At 38.5% G+C, this 16,886-nt stretch overlaps 1 protein-coding gene across 1 annotated transcript in view; it reads left to right on the top strand.

Moving 5' to 3' along the window:
- The window catches only part of VPS13B (vacuolar protein sorting 13 homolog B), a gene marked incomplete at its 5' end in the record, with an annotated part of 272,185 nt that overhangs the window by 218,574 nt on the left and 36,725 nt on the right, over positions 1–16,886 (top strand). The window contains 6 exons of the mRNA XM_008065666.2: positions 317–518; positions 1,618–1,806; positions 4,147–4,293; positions 9,051–9,334; positions 11,832–11,959; positions 12,174–12,373. Coding sequence (XP_008063857.2) covers positions 317–518; positions 1,618–1,806; positions 4,147–4,293; positions 9,051–9,334; positions 11,832–11,959; positions 12,174–12,373 — 1,150 coding nt within the window. The remainder of the gene's footprint in view (positions 1–316; positions 519–1,617; positions 1,807–4,146; positions 4,294–9,050; positions 9,335–11,831; positions 11,960–12,173; positions 12,374–16,886) is intronic.

A 16,886-nucleotide genomic window follows, 5' to 3' on the forward strand; every position in this document is an offset into this window, starting at 1 on the left:
AAAAATTTCTCAACATTAAGAAAGGACCATTCACAAAAATATCAGATACCATAAATGATGTTTTTTAAAAAGTATGTGCATGAATCTATCAGATTCTTGTTTTTTATCATCTAGCAGGTGTATTCTGTAGATTTCTTTATTCATAATCTGGAACATGATGGCATAAAAAGTTGCTTTCTCCTGCATGCAAATGTCAGCATTGGATGTTTCTGATGTAAATGGTATTATACAGGAGCATTGTGTGTCTTAGACATATTTCATGAACACTGAAGTCATCACATTTCATGGAGTCTCTTGGATATGGTATTTGGAACAGGAATGAACAGCTGAGTCAGTGGGATAGCCCAATGCGAGTGAAGCTGTCAATCTGGAAGCCATATGTTAGAACCTTGTTGATAGAACTTCTTCCCTGGGCCCTGCTTATCAATCAATCCAAATGGGACCTCTGGCTGTTCGAAGGAGAGAAGATTGTGCTACAGGTTCCCGCTGGCAAAATTATTATTCCTCCTAATTTCCAGGTACTACAACTTTTTGAAATGAATATGAATTCTTTTCTCTCAACAAGTATATTTCATTCTGTGGTTGCATTTATGATCTTAACAGAATGAATCAGTTCTGGAAAATTGTCCTCTTAGATGCATACATAAGGGGTATGGAATGTTCTTTGATATTCAAAGATGTTTCTGATACCATTTTTTTATCATCAGCACTATTCATGGTTGAGTTATTAAACTTGATAACTTGTACTAGTTACATTCTCATTTTCATTGTGTACAGCATTTGACAAGCATGAGGGCTGGTCTACTCAAGTTTATATTAAGAATATAGAGCATATTATGTGCCAATCTACCCCTAGGTAGTATTTTCTGTTCTGGAATTTCTCTGAGATCTGCAAGGTACTGAAGATTTCTAAGCAACCATTTTTGTCAAGGCCACTTCTCCTTTATAAGTGGACTTGGATGTTCATAATTATGGATGTTCTCTCAGTTGTTGATTTTAACAACACAGCTGACATAGGGAGAAAAACCTAATTGCAAAACAAAATATCACAGGAAGATTTTATGTTCTATCACAAGAGAACTTTCTTTATAAGGCTAGTTCATTTCAAGAAGACACATAAATCTAAAAGAAAATAGAGTAAAAGGAACTCCTAAACAAGATGTTTTTCTGATACAGAAGAATTTCAGATTCCTTTTCTGAGCTTCAGTCTATGAACATCTTTATTCAATTGCATTTTTATTTTTTTAAAATAATCAGATAATATTACCTTATAGAATTGGAATGTTGACCTATATGGACCTAGTGTTGCATGTTATTCTCTTGTCAAATGAGATGAAGCCTTCAGTTTTTAAGTCTTTAGTATTTCCAGGGTAGTGTCACAGTTTGGGTGTGTTCTTCCCCCCTCCTTCCATAAATATGAATTCCATTGTGAATAAAAAAGACATTAGGAACCAAAATAAAATGTATGTTGCCATTCCAAAAATATAAAAAACCAAGGAGGAATATTTCATTTTCTTAGTAAACCTATTATATAATATCAAAAAAATTCCTGAGCATTGAAGTAAAAAATATCAAAGTAAAGAAAAATACTCTATAATTGGGGCATTATTTTTCCAGGAAGCTTTTCAAATTGGAATATACTGGGCAAATACAAACACTGTGCACAAGTCAGTAGCAATTAAACTGGTCCATAACTCGACATCTCCAAAATGGAAAGATGGAGGTAATGGTGAAGTTGTGACATTGGACGAAGAAGGTTTTGTTGATGCTGAAATAAGACTTGGTGCTTTCCCGGGACATCAGAAGGTAAGATCAAAGTCTATGTGGCTCGGAGGAAATAGCATGCCATCCCCTTAACCTGTTTAAAATAAATCTGCCCTTTTCTTTTTAATTCCTTTTTGGTATTACTTGTTCTAAACAATTTATAACAGTGTAACACTTATTTCTTAACTTCATAGACCTCTGTTTTACAGTGCTTTTTCTTTTCTTTACCAGTGATAAAAGCCATGTCACATAATTTATCCAATAATTGTTCTATTTCAGAACACTCAGCAGTCACTTGATTTATAAGATGTGGAGTTTACCCTGGTAAATGAACTTATTCCAAATATCCACAAATTGTACTTGGCCTCTTTTTTTAGAGCAGGAAGTAGAGTTGCTAACATTCTGAGCATAGACTGAAGGGATGATGGCTCCTGCAGCAAAGGTTATATTCCTGGAAAGGGCATCCTCAACAAAATGATGTAGACCAATTCCAATTTTTCCATAGAACCATTGTTAGAAGAGGGAGTTATTCTTAAACCGTAGACTGGTGCCTGTGTTTTTAGGGATAACGATACAAAAAACATGTTTAATCAGTTGTTTAAGTAAATACTAATGGTGTGTGCTTTCAGTATAAATCTAAAGTCTGCTAAAATCAATTAGCTGAACTAATGTAATGTGCTACTAACTAATCACATTATATTGTATGTATGAAAGTACAACATCCCAGAGTACCATACAGAAGTTTCATGCTACACTTATAATATCTTCATTACTTTAGCTGTCCCAAATCAGATAAAGAAGGGATACTTCATCAGAGTAGTAGAATTCAGAGTGTTCTTTTTCAGGGGAGAAGTTAGATTTCTGACAGGCATATTTGAAGAGCTTTTTGAAAAAAGTTCGGGTCATTTGATGACTTTTAAAAATATAAATTTCCCTGATACAAAGAAGTTGGTCTTTCTTCAGTGTTCAAGGCTGGTATCCATTTCCTCAAAGTTGTCTGGGCAACACATGTTTATGCTCTGCCGGCCAAAGCACTGTAACATGGGTGTAAATGGCAAAGAGCTGTAAGCATGAATCACCCAAAGTTGAATAGTTGTAAGTTGAGAACTACCATCAAAACCTGGAAAAAATGTTATCATATTCAGTCAACACCCAATACCTCTAGCACCTCACAATGTGGCCATAGCAAGGGCTGAATAAATGTTTGTGAATGAATGAATGAACTGTTGGAAAATATATTGATGGCACATTATTCTTCAGTAGTGACTCTTAAACCTTTTAGTCTCAGGACCCCTTTATACTCTTAAAAATTATTGAGGACCTCCAAAGACTTTTTGTTTCTGTAGGTTATAGCAATATTTATCAAATTAAAAATTGAAACAAAATTTTTTTAAAACACAAGAACAGACAAACATTTCCATTAGCCATCAGAATAATGATATCACATGCCATATAGCCTCTGGAAAACTCCACTGTCTGTCTTAATATTATTTTTAAATAATTTTGACCTTGGGACCCCATACCCAAAGTTCTCCTATGGGGTCCCAGACACCCTTTGAAAACTGATGTTCCAGCATTACCATTACTAGATGGGCATTTTTAAGCAAGTTAGCATCTTCTCTTAGCATGAGTTCCACACATACCATGGTAAGGAAACGAGACGATGCATGTAGTGGTTAAGAGCGTCACTACAGAGCCAGACTGCATGGGTTCTAACCCCATCTAGACACTTTTTATCTTTGTGACCCTAGACAAGTGACTTAACCACTTTACACCTCATTTTTCTCCTCTGTAAAATAAGGATAATAGTAACAAGCACATGTAGGTATTGTGAGTATTTTGAGTTAGTATGCATAAAGGACTTAAAACAGGTGGAACACAGTATTGCAGTATATGAAGGTCCATTCTCATTGTTTTCTTCATCATCATCATCATCATCATTAAAGTTCCCAGAATTCTCCTTGGTTCGTCATAGGCATTCAGCAAGGTAGCTGCTACGATGAGCCTGAGGAGGAGGCCAACTGAGAGGAATTCTGTCAAGTAAGATGAGCAGCACTTGTTAGTGAGTTAGTCCTTTATAAATAAATATTGTGTGAGGTAATTTGTGAAACAATCTGAAAATAAATCTCTTATCTATTATTACAGCAACAGCAAAAGTAACCAGCTTGCTAATGTATTCTGTTGTAGAGTAAATATTGACAGGGGCCAGGGCATTTTTGAGATTTTTTAAAGGGAACACTGTTAAATACTCTGCATAAAAGGTAACATTAGCACTGTCCTGGGCAAACCAATAGAAAAAATAAACTTTTAGGAAGACTGAAGAGACTTTTTTATATGCCTTAGAATATTGTCAAAATTATTCTTTTCTCTATTATCTTACAGTTATGTCAGTTCTGCATTTCCTCCATGGTACAGCAAGGTATACAAATCATTCAGATTGAAGACAAGACTACAATAATCAATAATACATCATATCAAATATTTTATAAGCCACAGTTATCTGTCTCCAGTCCCTACTCTGGACAGGAGGTAAGCAAGTCATAATGTGATTGCTTTATGTATACTTTGATAAAGTAACAACAAATAGGACTAGCTTCTTTTTTAACCTAGAACAAATAAAAAGCCAACACTGAATGCAGGTAAAGAGAAATTCATTTGTTTTTGTTGTAATTAAAACCAGGGATGTCATGGCCACTGCTACCAAGTTCATTAATAAGGAGAAATCCTACAAAGCAGCAGATCCTGACACACTGCTGGATTAATTCTGCCTATGCCCTCTCTGCTCAGCAGCTCCAGCCCAGCCCTCTAACCTGCTTGCTAAACCCCCACTAGCTGGGAGGCAGTTCTGGGTCACATGCAAAAGCACATCTGCCTCACAGCAGTAGCGCCTGAAGAGCCATGTGGGCAGAAGGCTAGGGTCAAATGGAGCCACAGATCTGGGAGCAGAGAGCTCTGGGTCTACAAGAAGAGTAAATGTGGAAATGTGCCAGCTCATTTATGTCAACTTCTTGATGGCAGAATATGCAGAAAATAAATCCAAGAATGTTCAATGGGATTTTTGATTCAACTCTTCACACAATTAAAATTGTTATATTCTAAGAGAGTAAGCAGAGGTTTTTTTCACTTAAATGTTGTATTTTAGACTCAGGGGTACAAGTGCATGCTTGTTACATGGGCATATTACATGCTGGTGGGGATTTGGCTTCGGGTGTCCCCATTCCCCAGCTGGACCCAGTAGGTAGCTTCTGAACCTTTGCCCCACCTCTGTGCTTTTAATACCCCCAGTGTCCATTATTTTCATCTGTATGGCCATTTAACTCCCACATATAAGTGAGAGTATGTGGTGTTGGGTTTTCTGCTTCTGAGTTAGTTTACTTAGGTTCTCTAGCTCCATCTATGTTGCTGCGAAAGACATGATTTCATTCTTTTTTATGGCTGTGTAGTATTCCATGGTGTATGTGTGTATATCATATTTTGTTTATCCAGTCAATCATTGATAGACCCTTAGGTTGGTTCCATGACTTTGTTATTGTGAATACTACTGCAGTTAACATCCAGATGCAGGTATCTTTTTATATGATTCATTTTCTTTTCAGTAGCTACCCAGTAATGGGATTGTTGGATTGAATGGTAGTTCTATTTTTAGTTCTTTGAGAAATGTCCATTCTGTTTTCTGTAGAGGTTGAACTAGTTTATATTCTCACCAGCAATATATGAGCGTTATTCGCATCCATGCCAACTCATTCTTTGAGTTTTTAATGATACCAATTCTGACTGGTATAAGATGATATTTCATTGTGGTTTTAATTTGCATTTCTGATAATTAGTGATGTTTAGAGTATTTTTTTCATATGATTGTTGGCTGTTTGTATATCTTCTTTTGAGGGGTGTCCATTCATGTCTTTTGCCCACTTTTTGATGTGTTTGTTTTTTCCATGTTGAGTTCCTTGTAGATTCTAGATATTAGTCCTTTGAGACATAATTTGCAAATGTTTTCTCCCATTTTATTTGTTTTCTGCTCACTGTTGATTATTTTGCCGTGAAGCTTTTTAGTTTAATTAAGTCCTATTTGTCTATTTTTTGGTTGTTGTTGCATTTGCTTTTGGAGTCTTCATCATAAATTCTTTGCCTAGGCCAAAGGCAATGTCCAGAAGAGTTTTTCCTAGGTTTTCTTCTAGGATTTTATGGTTTTAGGTCTTATGTTTAATTCTTTAATCCATCTTGAGTTAATTTTTGTACATGACAAGAGGAAGGGGGGCCAGTTTCATTCTTCTGCATATGGCTAGCCCATTTTCCAAGCACTATTTATTGAATCGTGTCCTTTCCCCATTATTTATTTTTGTCAGCTTTGTCAAAGATCAGTTGGTTGTAGGCAAGTGGCTGTATTTCTGGGTTCTCTATTTTGTTCCATTGATCTGTATGTCTATTTTTGTACCAGTACCATGCTGTTTAATTGCCATAGCCTTTAGTATAATTTGAAGTCAGGCAATGTGATGCCTCTACATTTATACCTTTTACTTAGGTCTGCTTTAGCTATTGGGGCTCTTCTTTCAGTTCCATATAAAGTTTATGATTGTTTTTTTCTAGTTCTGTGAAAAAGGATGTTGGCTTTTTGATAGAGATTACATTGAACCTGTAGATTGCTTTGGGCAGTATAGTAATTTTAACAATACTTATCCTTCAGATTCATGAGAATGAGATATTCTTCCATTTGTTGTGTTATCTATAATTTATTTCATCAGTGTTTCATAGTTTAAGAGTAAGGAGAGATTTTAAAAGAACTTAAAAACAGAATATCCTAAGTGCTATGCTAGTGTTTTATGCTATTGAAATTGTCATATAGAAAACTATTATCTCTTTACCTTTGTCTGCACCTGTTGTTATCCCTTACTTTCAGCCCCTAAAAACTATGTTAGGATAATCAAATAGGGGTGGGCATGGTGGCTTATTCCTGTAATGCCAGCACTTTGGGAGGCAGAAGCAAGAGAAATGCCTGAGCCTAGTGAGGGGTTTGAGACCAACCTGGGCAACTTGGCAAGCCCTCATCTCTACAATAAATCAAAAAATTAGCCAGGTATGGTGGCGCATGTCTATGAGTCAGCTAATTGGAAGGATGAATCAGAAGGATCACCTGAGCCCAGCACGTCAGGGCTGCAGTGACCATGAGCATGCTACTGCACTCTAGCCTGGGCGACAAAGTGAAACACCAACTTAAAAGAATCATCATCAGGGCAACCCCTTCCGGTCCCCTCCCACTCTGGGAGCTTTTCTGTCCTCTCGATAAATCCTGCTTTCTCAAAATAAAAATAAAAAAAAGAATCATCATCATCATGATCAAATAGGATGAAAGTCTTATACTTTTAAGCTTACAATGTGTTGTGCTGTAGTTAGCCCTTTGTCTCCATGGGTTCCACACTCATGGATTCAACCAACCACAGATCAAAAATATTTAGGGAGGAAAAATTGAAAATAACAATACAGTAATTAAAAAATAATGCAGAATAACAGCTGTTTACATAGCATTTACATTGTATTAGGTATAATAAGTAATTTAGAAAAGATTTAAAGTATATGGAGCTGGGGCACAATGGCTCACCCTGTAATCTCAGCACTTCAGAAGGCCGAGATGGGAAAATTGTCTGAGGCCAGGAGTTCAAGACCAACCCAGGCAACATAGTAAGATCTCATGTCTACAAAAGATCAAAAAATTAGCTGGGCATGGTGGCTTGTGCTTGTAGTCATAGCTATTCGGGAGGCTAAGGCAGGAGAGTCACTTGAAGCCAGCAGGTCGAGGCTGCAGTGAGCCATGACACCACTGCCCTCCTGTCTGGGTGGCAGAGTGACACCCTGACTCTAAAAATAAAAATAAAGCATACTGGGGGACATATATAAGTTATATGCAAATACTACACCATTTTATATAAGGAACTGGATCAAAATTAGTGGATTTTGGTATTGGGCAGGGTCTTGGAATAAACTTCCCGCAGATACTTAGGGACAATTCTATTTACAAATATGTCTGAACAGCAGAATTTCATCCTGGTTCACTGAAGTTTTGGTCAAATAAAATAGGTGGCTAGAATTACCCAGCTGATTCCCAATGGCAAATAAAGGTCAGCAGTATTTGCATTGTAGGTGAGAATTTGACGAGGGAATCAACATGTGTCCTAATAATTTTCTTGCTTCTTCCCACCGTAGGGTTTCCTGAGACATTGGGCCAGGGCTTCCCACACTGATATTTACTCATCTGTAAAATGGGCATGATTTTGCATTCCTTGCAGGTTTTTGTGAGGATTAAGTAAGATAAGTGAAAAAGGATAGGCACTCAGTAAATGGTAGCAGCCAACAGCAACTGCAACATCAACATCACACAGAACTGATTTGCCTTACCTTCCTAGAGAGAAGAGGATGGCGCTGGTTCTTCCCAGCAGCTGAGGAGTATCCTCTTTTTCAACCCTGACCCTGCTTCAGGCAGGTGTGGGGTTTTCTTTTTTTTTTTTTTTTTTTTTAAGAAATAATTATGTTATGCCTAGCTACTCAAGGTGACTGTGGGGCAGTAGGGAAAAGACCAAACTCAGGAGCAGGACACAACTTCTGACTGGGCTTTGCCACTGATTGGCTTTGTGATGGTGGACAAGTCGTCAGCTCTCTGGAAAGCAGTTTCCTCAGCTGTGAAAGAGGAGATTCAAACAAATTATCTCCAAATGTCCCCTTTAAGTGTGTCAAAAGTCATGTGGAATTCCACCTGAGGGTTGGGATCAGAGTTTGCTCCACTCTTGGGATGAGCCTTAAATACAGTTTGTCCTCTGAGCTCCCAGGTCTCTGTTTTGTATCCCATTCAGATCTCCTCTTCCCAGCATCCCTGGCATGCCACACACTTTCAGCACAGCCATACCTGTCCAAGAGGGCTCCCTCCCCAGCACATGGCATAGGAATCTTTTTTTTATGTGCTCCTCTTCATCTCCCCTGGCAGTTTCTAGCTACTGCCAATGGCATAGGGATTTTTGCAGTAGCTGGGGGACAATGAGAACTTGGACATATTTTCATCACCCTAGCTCTATGTTTCACTGTGCCCAGAAAGGCAGACCCTGCTGTCACTGCTTGTAATTTTCCTATTCAGGCTTCCTCATGGGAACATATTCCTAGTATCCCCCTGTCCCCAACCCGGCCACTTTCTGAGAATATGTGGTTATGGATGGTATCTTAGAAGATGTACTTTTAAAAACTTAGCTTTGCTGTATTACTGTGATTAATGTGCTCTTTCTGTATTGCCTTTTCTTTTTTAGTATTTTCACGTTCCAGACAGTGCTACTTTTAGCATTTGCCCAGGTGGAGAGCAGCCTGCTATGAAATCCAGCTCCCTTCCTTGCTGGGACTTAATGCCTGACATCAGTCAGTCGGTGTTGGATATATCCCTGTTTCAGAAACAGATCTTGCTGGGCTTTTCTCCTGGCACAGGTGCCGACAGTTCACAGTGCTGGAGCCTGCCAGCAATAGTTAGACAAGAGTTTCCCAGACAGAGTGTGGCCGTGCCCTTCGGGGATTTCAGGGAAAATGAATTCTGTACCAGGTATTTTGCATATATGTAAAATTATTTTTTCTTTGCTTGTCACTGTAGTTGTTCACCAAGATGCCAGGGGAGACAAAATGGTTGACTGCTCCCCATATGTAATACTAGGCTCTACTTTTATTTTTAGTGACTTTTAGACATTGCATACAATTGGTCAAATGTTACCATCACATTTGGGTTGTCTCAGTGCTCTACTTATGAGATTTTTCCCTTATACAGCTTGTCCTGGGGGGGGAAATTGTACCATAGAATAGCAGCACAACATCCTAATAAAATACCACCTTTTATGAGTTCTTAGCTTCTATAAAGTTGTAAGAAATAAGGGGTTGAAATATGAGAAAGTAAAATAGGAAAATCTTTTTCAATATTTTACTTTCACTTCAAAATGGAATTTTTCTCAAAAAGTCATTAAGAGAAATAACTTAGATAAACACAAGTCACAGAAGACTCTGTTCTGTGTTGTTCTTGCACACAAGTTTAGTTGCTCCAATCACCGATTACCATTTATGCAAATAACAACCACAGATTCAAGCCAGAGACATGTAATGGTTTGTTCATACCGGACTTCCATTATGTGGTTGTTTTGCATGTAGTATGTCCCTTCTGCAGCTGTCAGGAATAACTTACTTATAATATTTATAACAACTACAAAAGAAAACATATTGTGACCTTATGAGACGTACCCCATTTTCATGTTATGAATTTATAGACTCTTTGAGATTTTAGCCATGCTAACTTTTTTGATGTATAAAAAGACTTTTAATAGTAATATTTTAAAAGGTAACAGCCTAACTCAAGTTGTTGAAAATGGTGAGAGTCTATTCCCTACATACACCCCTTCTCTTTTCACAGTATTCACAAGCATCCTTGATTTTACAAACATTTTTCCTCCCTAACACTATAGAGGAGTGGTTATCCTAATATTCTGGTTGGAGATGTTAAGTATGGTGAATTTAAGGAAGTGTTTTTGAAAGCTATGTGAACTTATGTCATTTTTTATTTTTTATTTTTTTGAGTTGGAGTCCCGTCGCCCAGACTGGAGTACAGTGGCTGCTCCCGGCCACTGCAGCCTCGACCTGCTGGGCTCCAGCGATCCTTCCGCCTCAGCCTTCCGAGTAGCCGGAATTACAGGCACACGCTACCACACCCGGCTGATTTTTGATTTATTGTAGAGATGAGGTCTTGCCAAGTTGCCCAGGCGGGTCTCGAACCCACAGGCTCAGGCAATCCACTCACCTCAGCCTCCCAAAGTGCAGGATTACAGGCTGAGCCACCGAGCCTGGCTGTCAATTTTTAAAATTATTTTTAAAACTGAAAGACAAAATGTAAACCAAAACCTTATTTGGAAACTAAGTTTAAAACTTTAAGAATTATAATCTAAGTTAATCTTATCCCCAAATACTAAGCAGGATATTATGCTGAAAATACCATACTCCAGCCCAGGCCCCAGCTTTCTTGATATCAAAAACAAACTATCTGAGGTTGGCTTGCCCAGCTCTTTCAAAATTAGACTGGGAAAAGAACTTCTCTGTGAATCCAAGAACTATATTGTGAAAATGAATTTACTTCTTACTGTCCCATCTCCTTATCTCTTTGCTCTCTTCAATCCAGTGATGCACATTTGATAGTGTTATTAATGTGCATTCACCAAATGTTAATGGACAATTTACTTTGGCATTTCAGAAAAATACAATCTTTGAAAAGATTGGGGAATTCTTTAGTACATCATTGACCTCTTTCAATCAGCATAAACTAAGGGCTACAATTGGCAAATTATCTGATTTATTTTATTAATTTCTACAATCATTCCATGTAATATAGACTTCAGAGTGAAATTTTTTCCTGCTTTGATATCACTTTGGTATCACTTGGTAGTCTGTGGTCTAAGTGGGAAAATTTTCTTCTCTTCATTGCAGAGGGCAAGCTATGCTCACACAGGTGTTTTTCTAACTGCAAATAATACAGCTTTGCTTCTGATTGTCAAAATGTAGATTTTGTGAAATATGATCTTGTGAAGACTGACAAGTATTAAAAGCTTACCTATCTTTAGAATTTAAAAAAGAGCAAGCACCCAAATTTTCTAGTAGTTCCTCTAAAAGTAGGTCAGGTGCTCCTTTACCAAACTTTACTAAGCACTTGTGAAGAAGAAGGTACCTTGTGTGAAGAGTTTAGGCACATATGCATAGGGAGAAAGAACAGCAGGAAAGGTTAGCACGAGGTTGGCTGTGGGTGGCAGAGGGTTTTTTCCCTTTAAATAATTTTTTACATTTTTTAATATTTTATGATAACTTATGCTACTATTATCAAAAAGCCAGTAAACCTATAATTAGTGTATGACAGTCAATAAATGAGAGGGTGACCTCCGTTTTGTGGAAAATATCTCCTTTGAGTTATAAAAAGATGTTCTAGAGTTCTGAATATTGCAAATCTAAATATACATGTTCCAGGAGAGAAAGCATTTTTTTTTCCTAAACCATTTCTGTCGTTTCTACTCTAGGGCTATAGCACTGACATATCAAGAACATTTCGGAGTAACTTATTTAACCCTCTCAGAAGACCCTAGTCCTCGAATAATTGTCCACAACAGATGTCCAGTAACAATGCTTATGAAGGAAAATATTAAAGGTATATTTTATATGTTGAATTTAGATGGCACAAAACTTGTATTTTTTTCTGGAGACTTTTTGATTTAGTAGTTATCTGTGAGCCTGTGAAGAGCATTTACATACAAGTACTGTTCATCCCTCCTTGAGAAGTTTCTTTTGTCACATTATGCTTAATATCTCCTAAGTCTTTGTCTTTAAGGCCTAATCTTGCATAACCTTTTTTAAACTTTCAGATATTCCAAAGTTTGAGGTTTATTGCAAAAAAATTCCTTCTGAGTGCTCAATTCATCATGAGCTCTATCATCAGATTTCCAGCTATCCAGACTGCAAAACCAGAGACTTACTTCCAAGCCTCCTTTTGAGAGTAGAGTTGCTGAATGAAATAACAACTGAGTGGAGTGATGCCCTCGACATCAACAGTCAGGGAACACAGGTCAGTGAGCCGCATGTGTTCCTGCTGAAGCCTCCAAAAATATTCCCTTTTCAGAGGTTTTTGGTTGTCTGTTTTTAAACATAATTTTCAAAATGCTGAACTCCTCTCTGTGTGAGGGTACATGTGTATCCATTTTCACATCCTCACTAGGTTATAAACTCTCTAACACAAGTATGTATCTTCAAAGTAGACTGTATGACTATTTACCTCTTAGAGAGGAGCACTTAGTAAAAGCAAGCCCATCTTAGATCTAGTCCAAGGTCAAAAGTGAAATAAAATTGTTAGACTTGGCCGGGTATGGTGGCTCATGCCTATAATCCCAGCATTTTGGGAGGTGGAAGCAAGAGAATTGCCTGAGTCCAGGGGTTCAAGACCAGCCAGGGAAACTTGGCAAGTCCTCATCTCTACAATAAATCAAAAAATTAGCCGAGTATGGTGGCATATGCTTATGGTTCCAGCTACTTGGAAGACTGAGGCAGAAGGATCACCTCAGCCCAGCAGGTCTCAAAAAAAGAAAAGAAAGAAATTGTTTGACTTCTCTATACAGAAGGTAGTCTAGCTGTACAGGTTTTATAATACCAACCCTAAACTAATACCAACCCTAAACTAATTCCCTCTTAAAAACTTACTAATTTTTAAATATGCATATTTATCCTAGAAATACATAAAATCCTGCAACTATAAATACAGTTTTAAAAACCTGAGCAGAGCTGGGCTCAGTGGCTCAGCCTGTAATCCCGCTGAGCGCTTTGGGAGGCTGAGGTGAGGGGATTGCCTGAGCCCGCGGGTTCGAGACCTGCCTGGGCAACTTAGCGAGACCTCATCTCTACAATAAATCAAAAATCAGCCGGGTGTGGTAGCGCGTTCCGGTAATTCCGGCTACTCGGAAGGCTGAGGCGGAAGGATCGCCAGAGCCCAGCAGGTCGAGGCTGCAGTGACCGGGAGCGGCCACCGCACTCCAGTCTGGGTGACAGAGTGAGACTCCAACTCAAAAAAAAAAAAAACCTGAGCAGATAAAATGTCCTGATTTAGTTCTGTGTTACTCTGGATGTTAGTAGTATTATATCTGTTGGAAAACCAATATGAAACTACCTAAGAGACACTTCTGGCACTGGCTTATTTTATAATTAATAGAAAAGTACTCTGTGGGACTAGCAGTAGTGGGACACTGCCAGGGAAGGTGGGGGCACATAACATCGATGAGAGTACCCAAACCTGACCTGTACGATGATCACTTATGTACCTAACCCTAAATTGTACCCCACATCTTTAAAATAATAATAATAATAATAATAATAATTAGAGAAGTACTCTGAACTATAAAAGAAAATGACAAATTAATTCAACATTGTCTTTCTGCTGAACTTAAATTTTACTATTTGTAAGTGTACAATTCAATGGCATAAAATACACTGCAATGTTGTACAACCATCACCACTATCTATTTCTGAGGCTTTTATATCATTCCAAACAGAAACTCTTTACCCACTAAATAATAACTCCCCATTGTCCCTTACCTCTGGTAATCTCTATTCTACTTTATGTCTCTATGAATTTGCCTACTCAGTATTTCAGGTAAGTGGGCTCATAAAATCTTTGTCCTTCTGTGTCTGGCTTATGTCACTTAGCATAACGTTTCCAGGGTTCAATCATGTTATAGCATGTATCAGAACTTCATTTAGTTTTAAGACTGAATAATATGTGCTGTACTTTTTAAAAGTTCTTTTACCTTTATTAATTCACTTGGTCTTCACAACAGGTTTGTGAAGTAGGTTCTATTATAATGGTTACAAAACACATATTTAAATTTGAAAAATTACAGTAATAATGGTTATCATTGAATAATCACTTGCTCTGTGCCAAGCATTGTGCTAAGCACTTTACATGTATTCTTATCTAAGCTTTACAACAGCCATATAAGTCAGAGACTCTCATCTCCATGTTATAGAAGTGGAGACTTCCAGAAGTACCTTGGTCTAATTCATGGCTATTACCAGAGAAGGGTCTGGGATTTCATGCAGGTCTGCCTGGCTCCAAAGCCAGTGAATGCTCTGAAGAACAATGCTATGCATGCTCCTTCCTTACCTGGAATTCCTTGACTCCCCTTTTCCTCAGTCCTCCTGGTACATTCTTTCTCATCTCAAGATTTAGCTAAAGCCCCTGTGAAGTGTATGTGTGATGTGTGGAATGAATGATCTTCTAAGAGAGAGGGGGAAAGAGGTAGAGACCTGGGAGAGCAGTAGCTGTGGAAACGGGTGAAGATCTAGACAGGGACAGGTGAATGAGTGTCTGGAGGGCCACACACCCCTGGAGACCTGATTTGTAGTGGCCCCAGCTACCCAGGGCATGGTTTCCATCGACAGTGCTCATTGGATGAACCCTGAAAACCTACTGGATCTGGGCAGCATCATGAGATGTTCCCAGTCTCATTAATTTACAAAATAAACATTTCAAGTTTCTCAAGGGTCCCTGAACTCCCCTGCATTGGTTTGAAGATTTTTTGAAATCTTACTTATATATGACTAGGGAATTCTTTACAATAGGCACTCTGCCTGCCAAACCTTATTTTGGGGATTCCCATTCACTCTAATTTCCTCCAACCCTTGTAGTTGGGCATACTTCAAAGCTAAGAGGAGGTGCTCTTTCCAACACCCCTATCATCCATGGCTTGAGCACCCAGCAGTCTCATGTTCCCATTCATCTTTTAGGAGCTGTGTGCCATATGTCCTGCAGACTGTGGTTTACTCTGGAGGAAACCATTTCAGACCCTCACCGACATCTTCTCAGCAGTACCCCAGGGCATATTAATCACCGGGGAACACAGGGAGCTGCATCCTCTGATGAAAGGAGCAGCTCTTCTGTAGGAGGAAGTTTGTCTTCCAGGAACCTTCTCTCAGTCCTTGGTCTGAGGGGTGGATGTGAATTTCAGAGCTGACCCAAGCAAGCAAAATAAAAACACCATAAAATCCCCATTATGCTGCAAAGAAGAAAACTTTAGCTTTTGCCAGTCATAGATCTGCCCTTGCCACTGTTTTATAAATGGGACCATCTCATATTGTATACTTTTGAAATGAATTCCATGAGGCAATATGCACAAAATAGTTTTATAATCTCAGATGAATTCTTTGGACCAACAATTATTGAGAAGACCTGATAGCATGCAGGCCACCAAATTCTGATTGTAAGGTTGGTGTGGGTTTTCTGGGGTTATGTCCCTGGCTCACAACTGGTCAGAAAACATCTCATGCTTATTCAGCCACAGCCCTGCATGCAGCCCCTGGCACTCATATCCACAATTTGATAGTGGGTAACAGGCTGACTTAAGAGGGAAAATCTTTAGGTTCTCAATAAATAAAGACATAAAAAATAAGTTTACACTGGTAATTTTAAGTCATAATTTTGGTCCTATCAGGTAAATCATTTAGATTCCTGTCATAGTATATGGGATTTCAGTTTCCAATACCCAGAAACTTTATTTTTGTCTGAGTAAGGCAGCATTATTTTGAAAAATTCAAGACAAGATACAAAGATATAATGGTTCCCATTTAACTAACATCAACATTTCATTTCATTCAACCAACAAACATTCCCTGAGCTTCTAATATGTGCTTGACATTATAACTTGGTACTGAGACTACATAAAATATACTGAACCAAATGGAACACAGTCCTTGCCCTTAGGAACTTTACACAGGAGGAGATAAATAATAAGAAAGCAATCCCACAGGCAGTTCTATTATTGTAAAGGCAGAGAGCTGTGAAGGAGAAGCGCGGCTCTGCTGTGAGAGTGTGCAACAAACTAGCTTGAGAGGCCAAGGAGGGTGGCTGTGGGAGGGAGACCTTGTATCTGTGCCCTCAAGGATGATAGGCATTCACTAGACAAGAGTGGGAGATTTTTCCAGGTGGAAAGACCAATATGTCTGAAGCTTTGGTGCTCAGAGAGAGCATAGTCCTTTCAGGAAACTAAATGCCAGTGTGGCTGTAGCACCCATTGAAGGAAAGGGGGTAGGAGAGGAGGCTGATGAGGCAATTAGAGACCAAACCTGGTGAGACCCTGTATGCCCTATCAAAGATTTTGGTTTTCCTCTTAAGAGCCAAGGGAAGTCACTGAACTGCTTATGAAAAGTAATTTCTGAGTCATTGAAATAGCCAAGAAGAACCCCCAAAAAAGTACATTAAAATTGTCCCCTTTACAGGTGAATTCTTTTCTGTAAAGTAAATTCTCATGATCTTTGACTCTGAGCTGAAGTGTTTAGTGGGCGTCAGCGTCACTGCTGTTTCTTCCGAAATTGTTTGCTTTGGGAGGGGGAGGAGAGAATGACAGTCCTTCATGTTTGTATAGGTCTGACCATTTACAAAGTGTTTTCACACCCATGGCCTTCATTCTTTCATTCGTTTGCTCAACAAAGTTTTATTGAGGACCTATCAGGAGTCAAACCCTTTGCCCTAAGTAAGGTATAATTCCTGCCTCCAAGGATTTGAGTAACTAATAAATAAATTATAGATAGAGCCT

Source organism: Carlito syrichta, unplaced genomic scaffold, assembly GCF_000164805.1.
Source record: "Carlito syrichta isolate Samal-C Ts95f unplaced genomic scaffold, Tarsius_syrichta-2.0.1 Scaffold308755, whole genome shotgun sequence".
NCBI classification, from domain to species: Eukaryota; Metazoa; Chordata; class Mammalia; order Primates; family Tarsiidae; genus Carlito; species Carlito syrichta.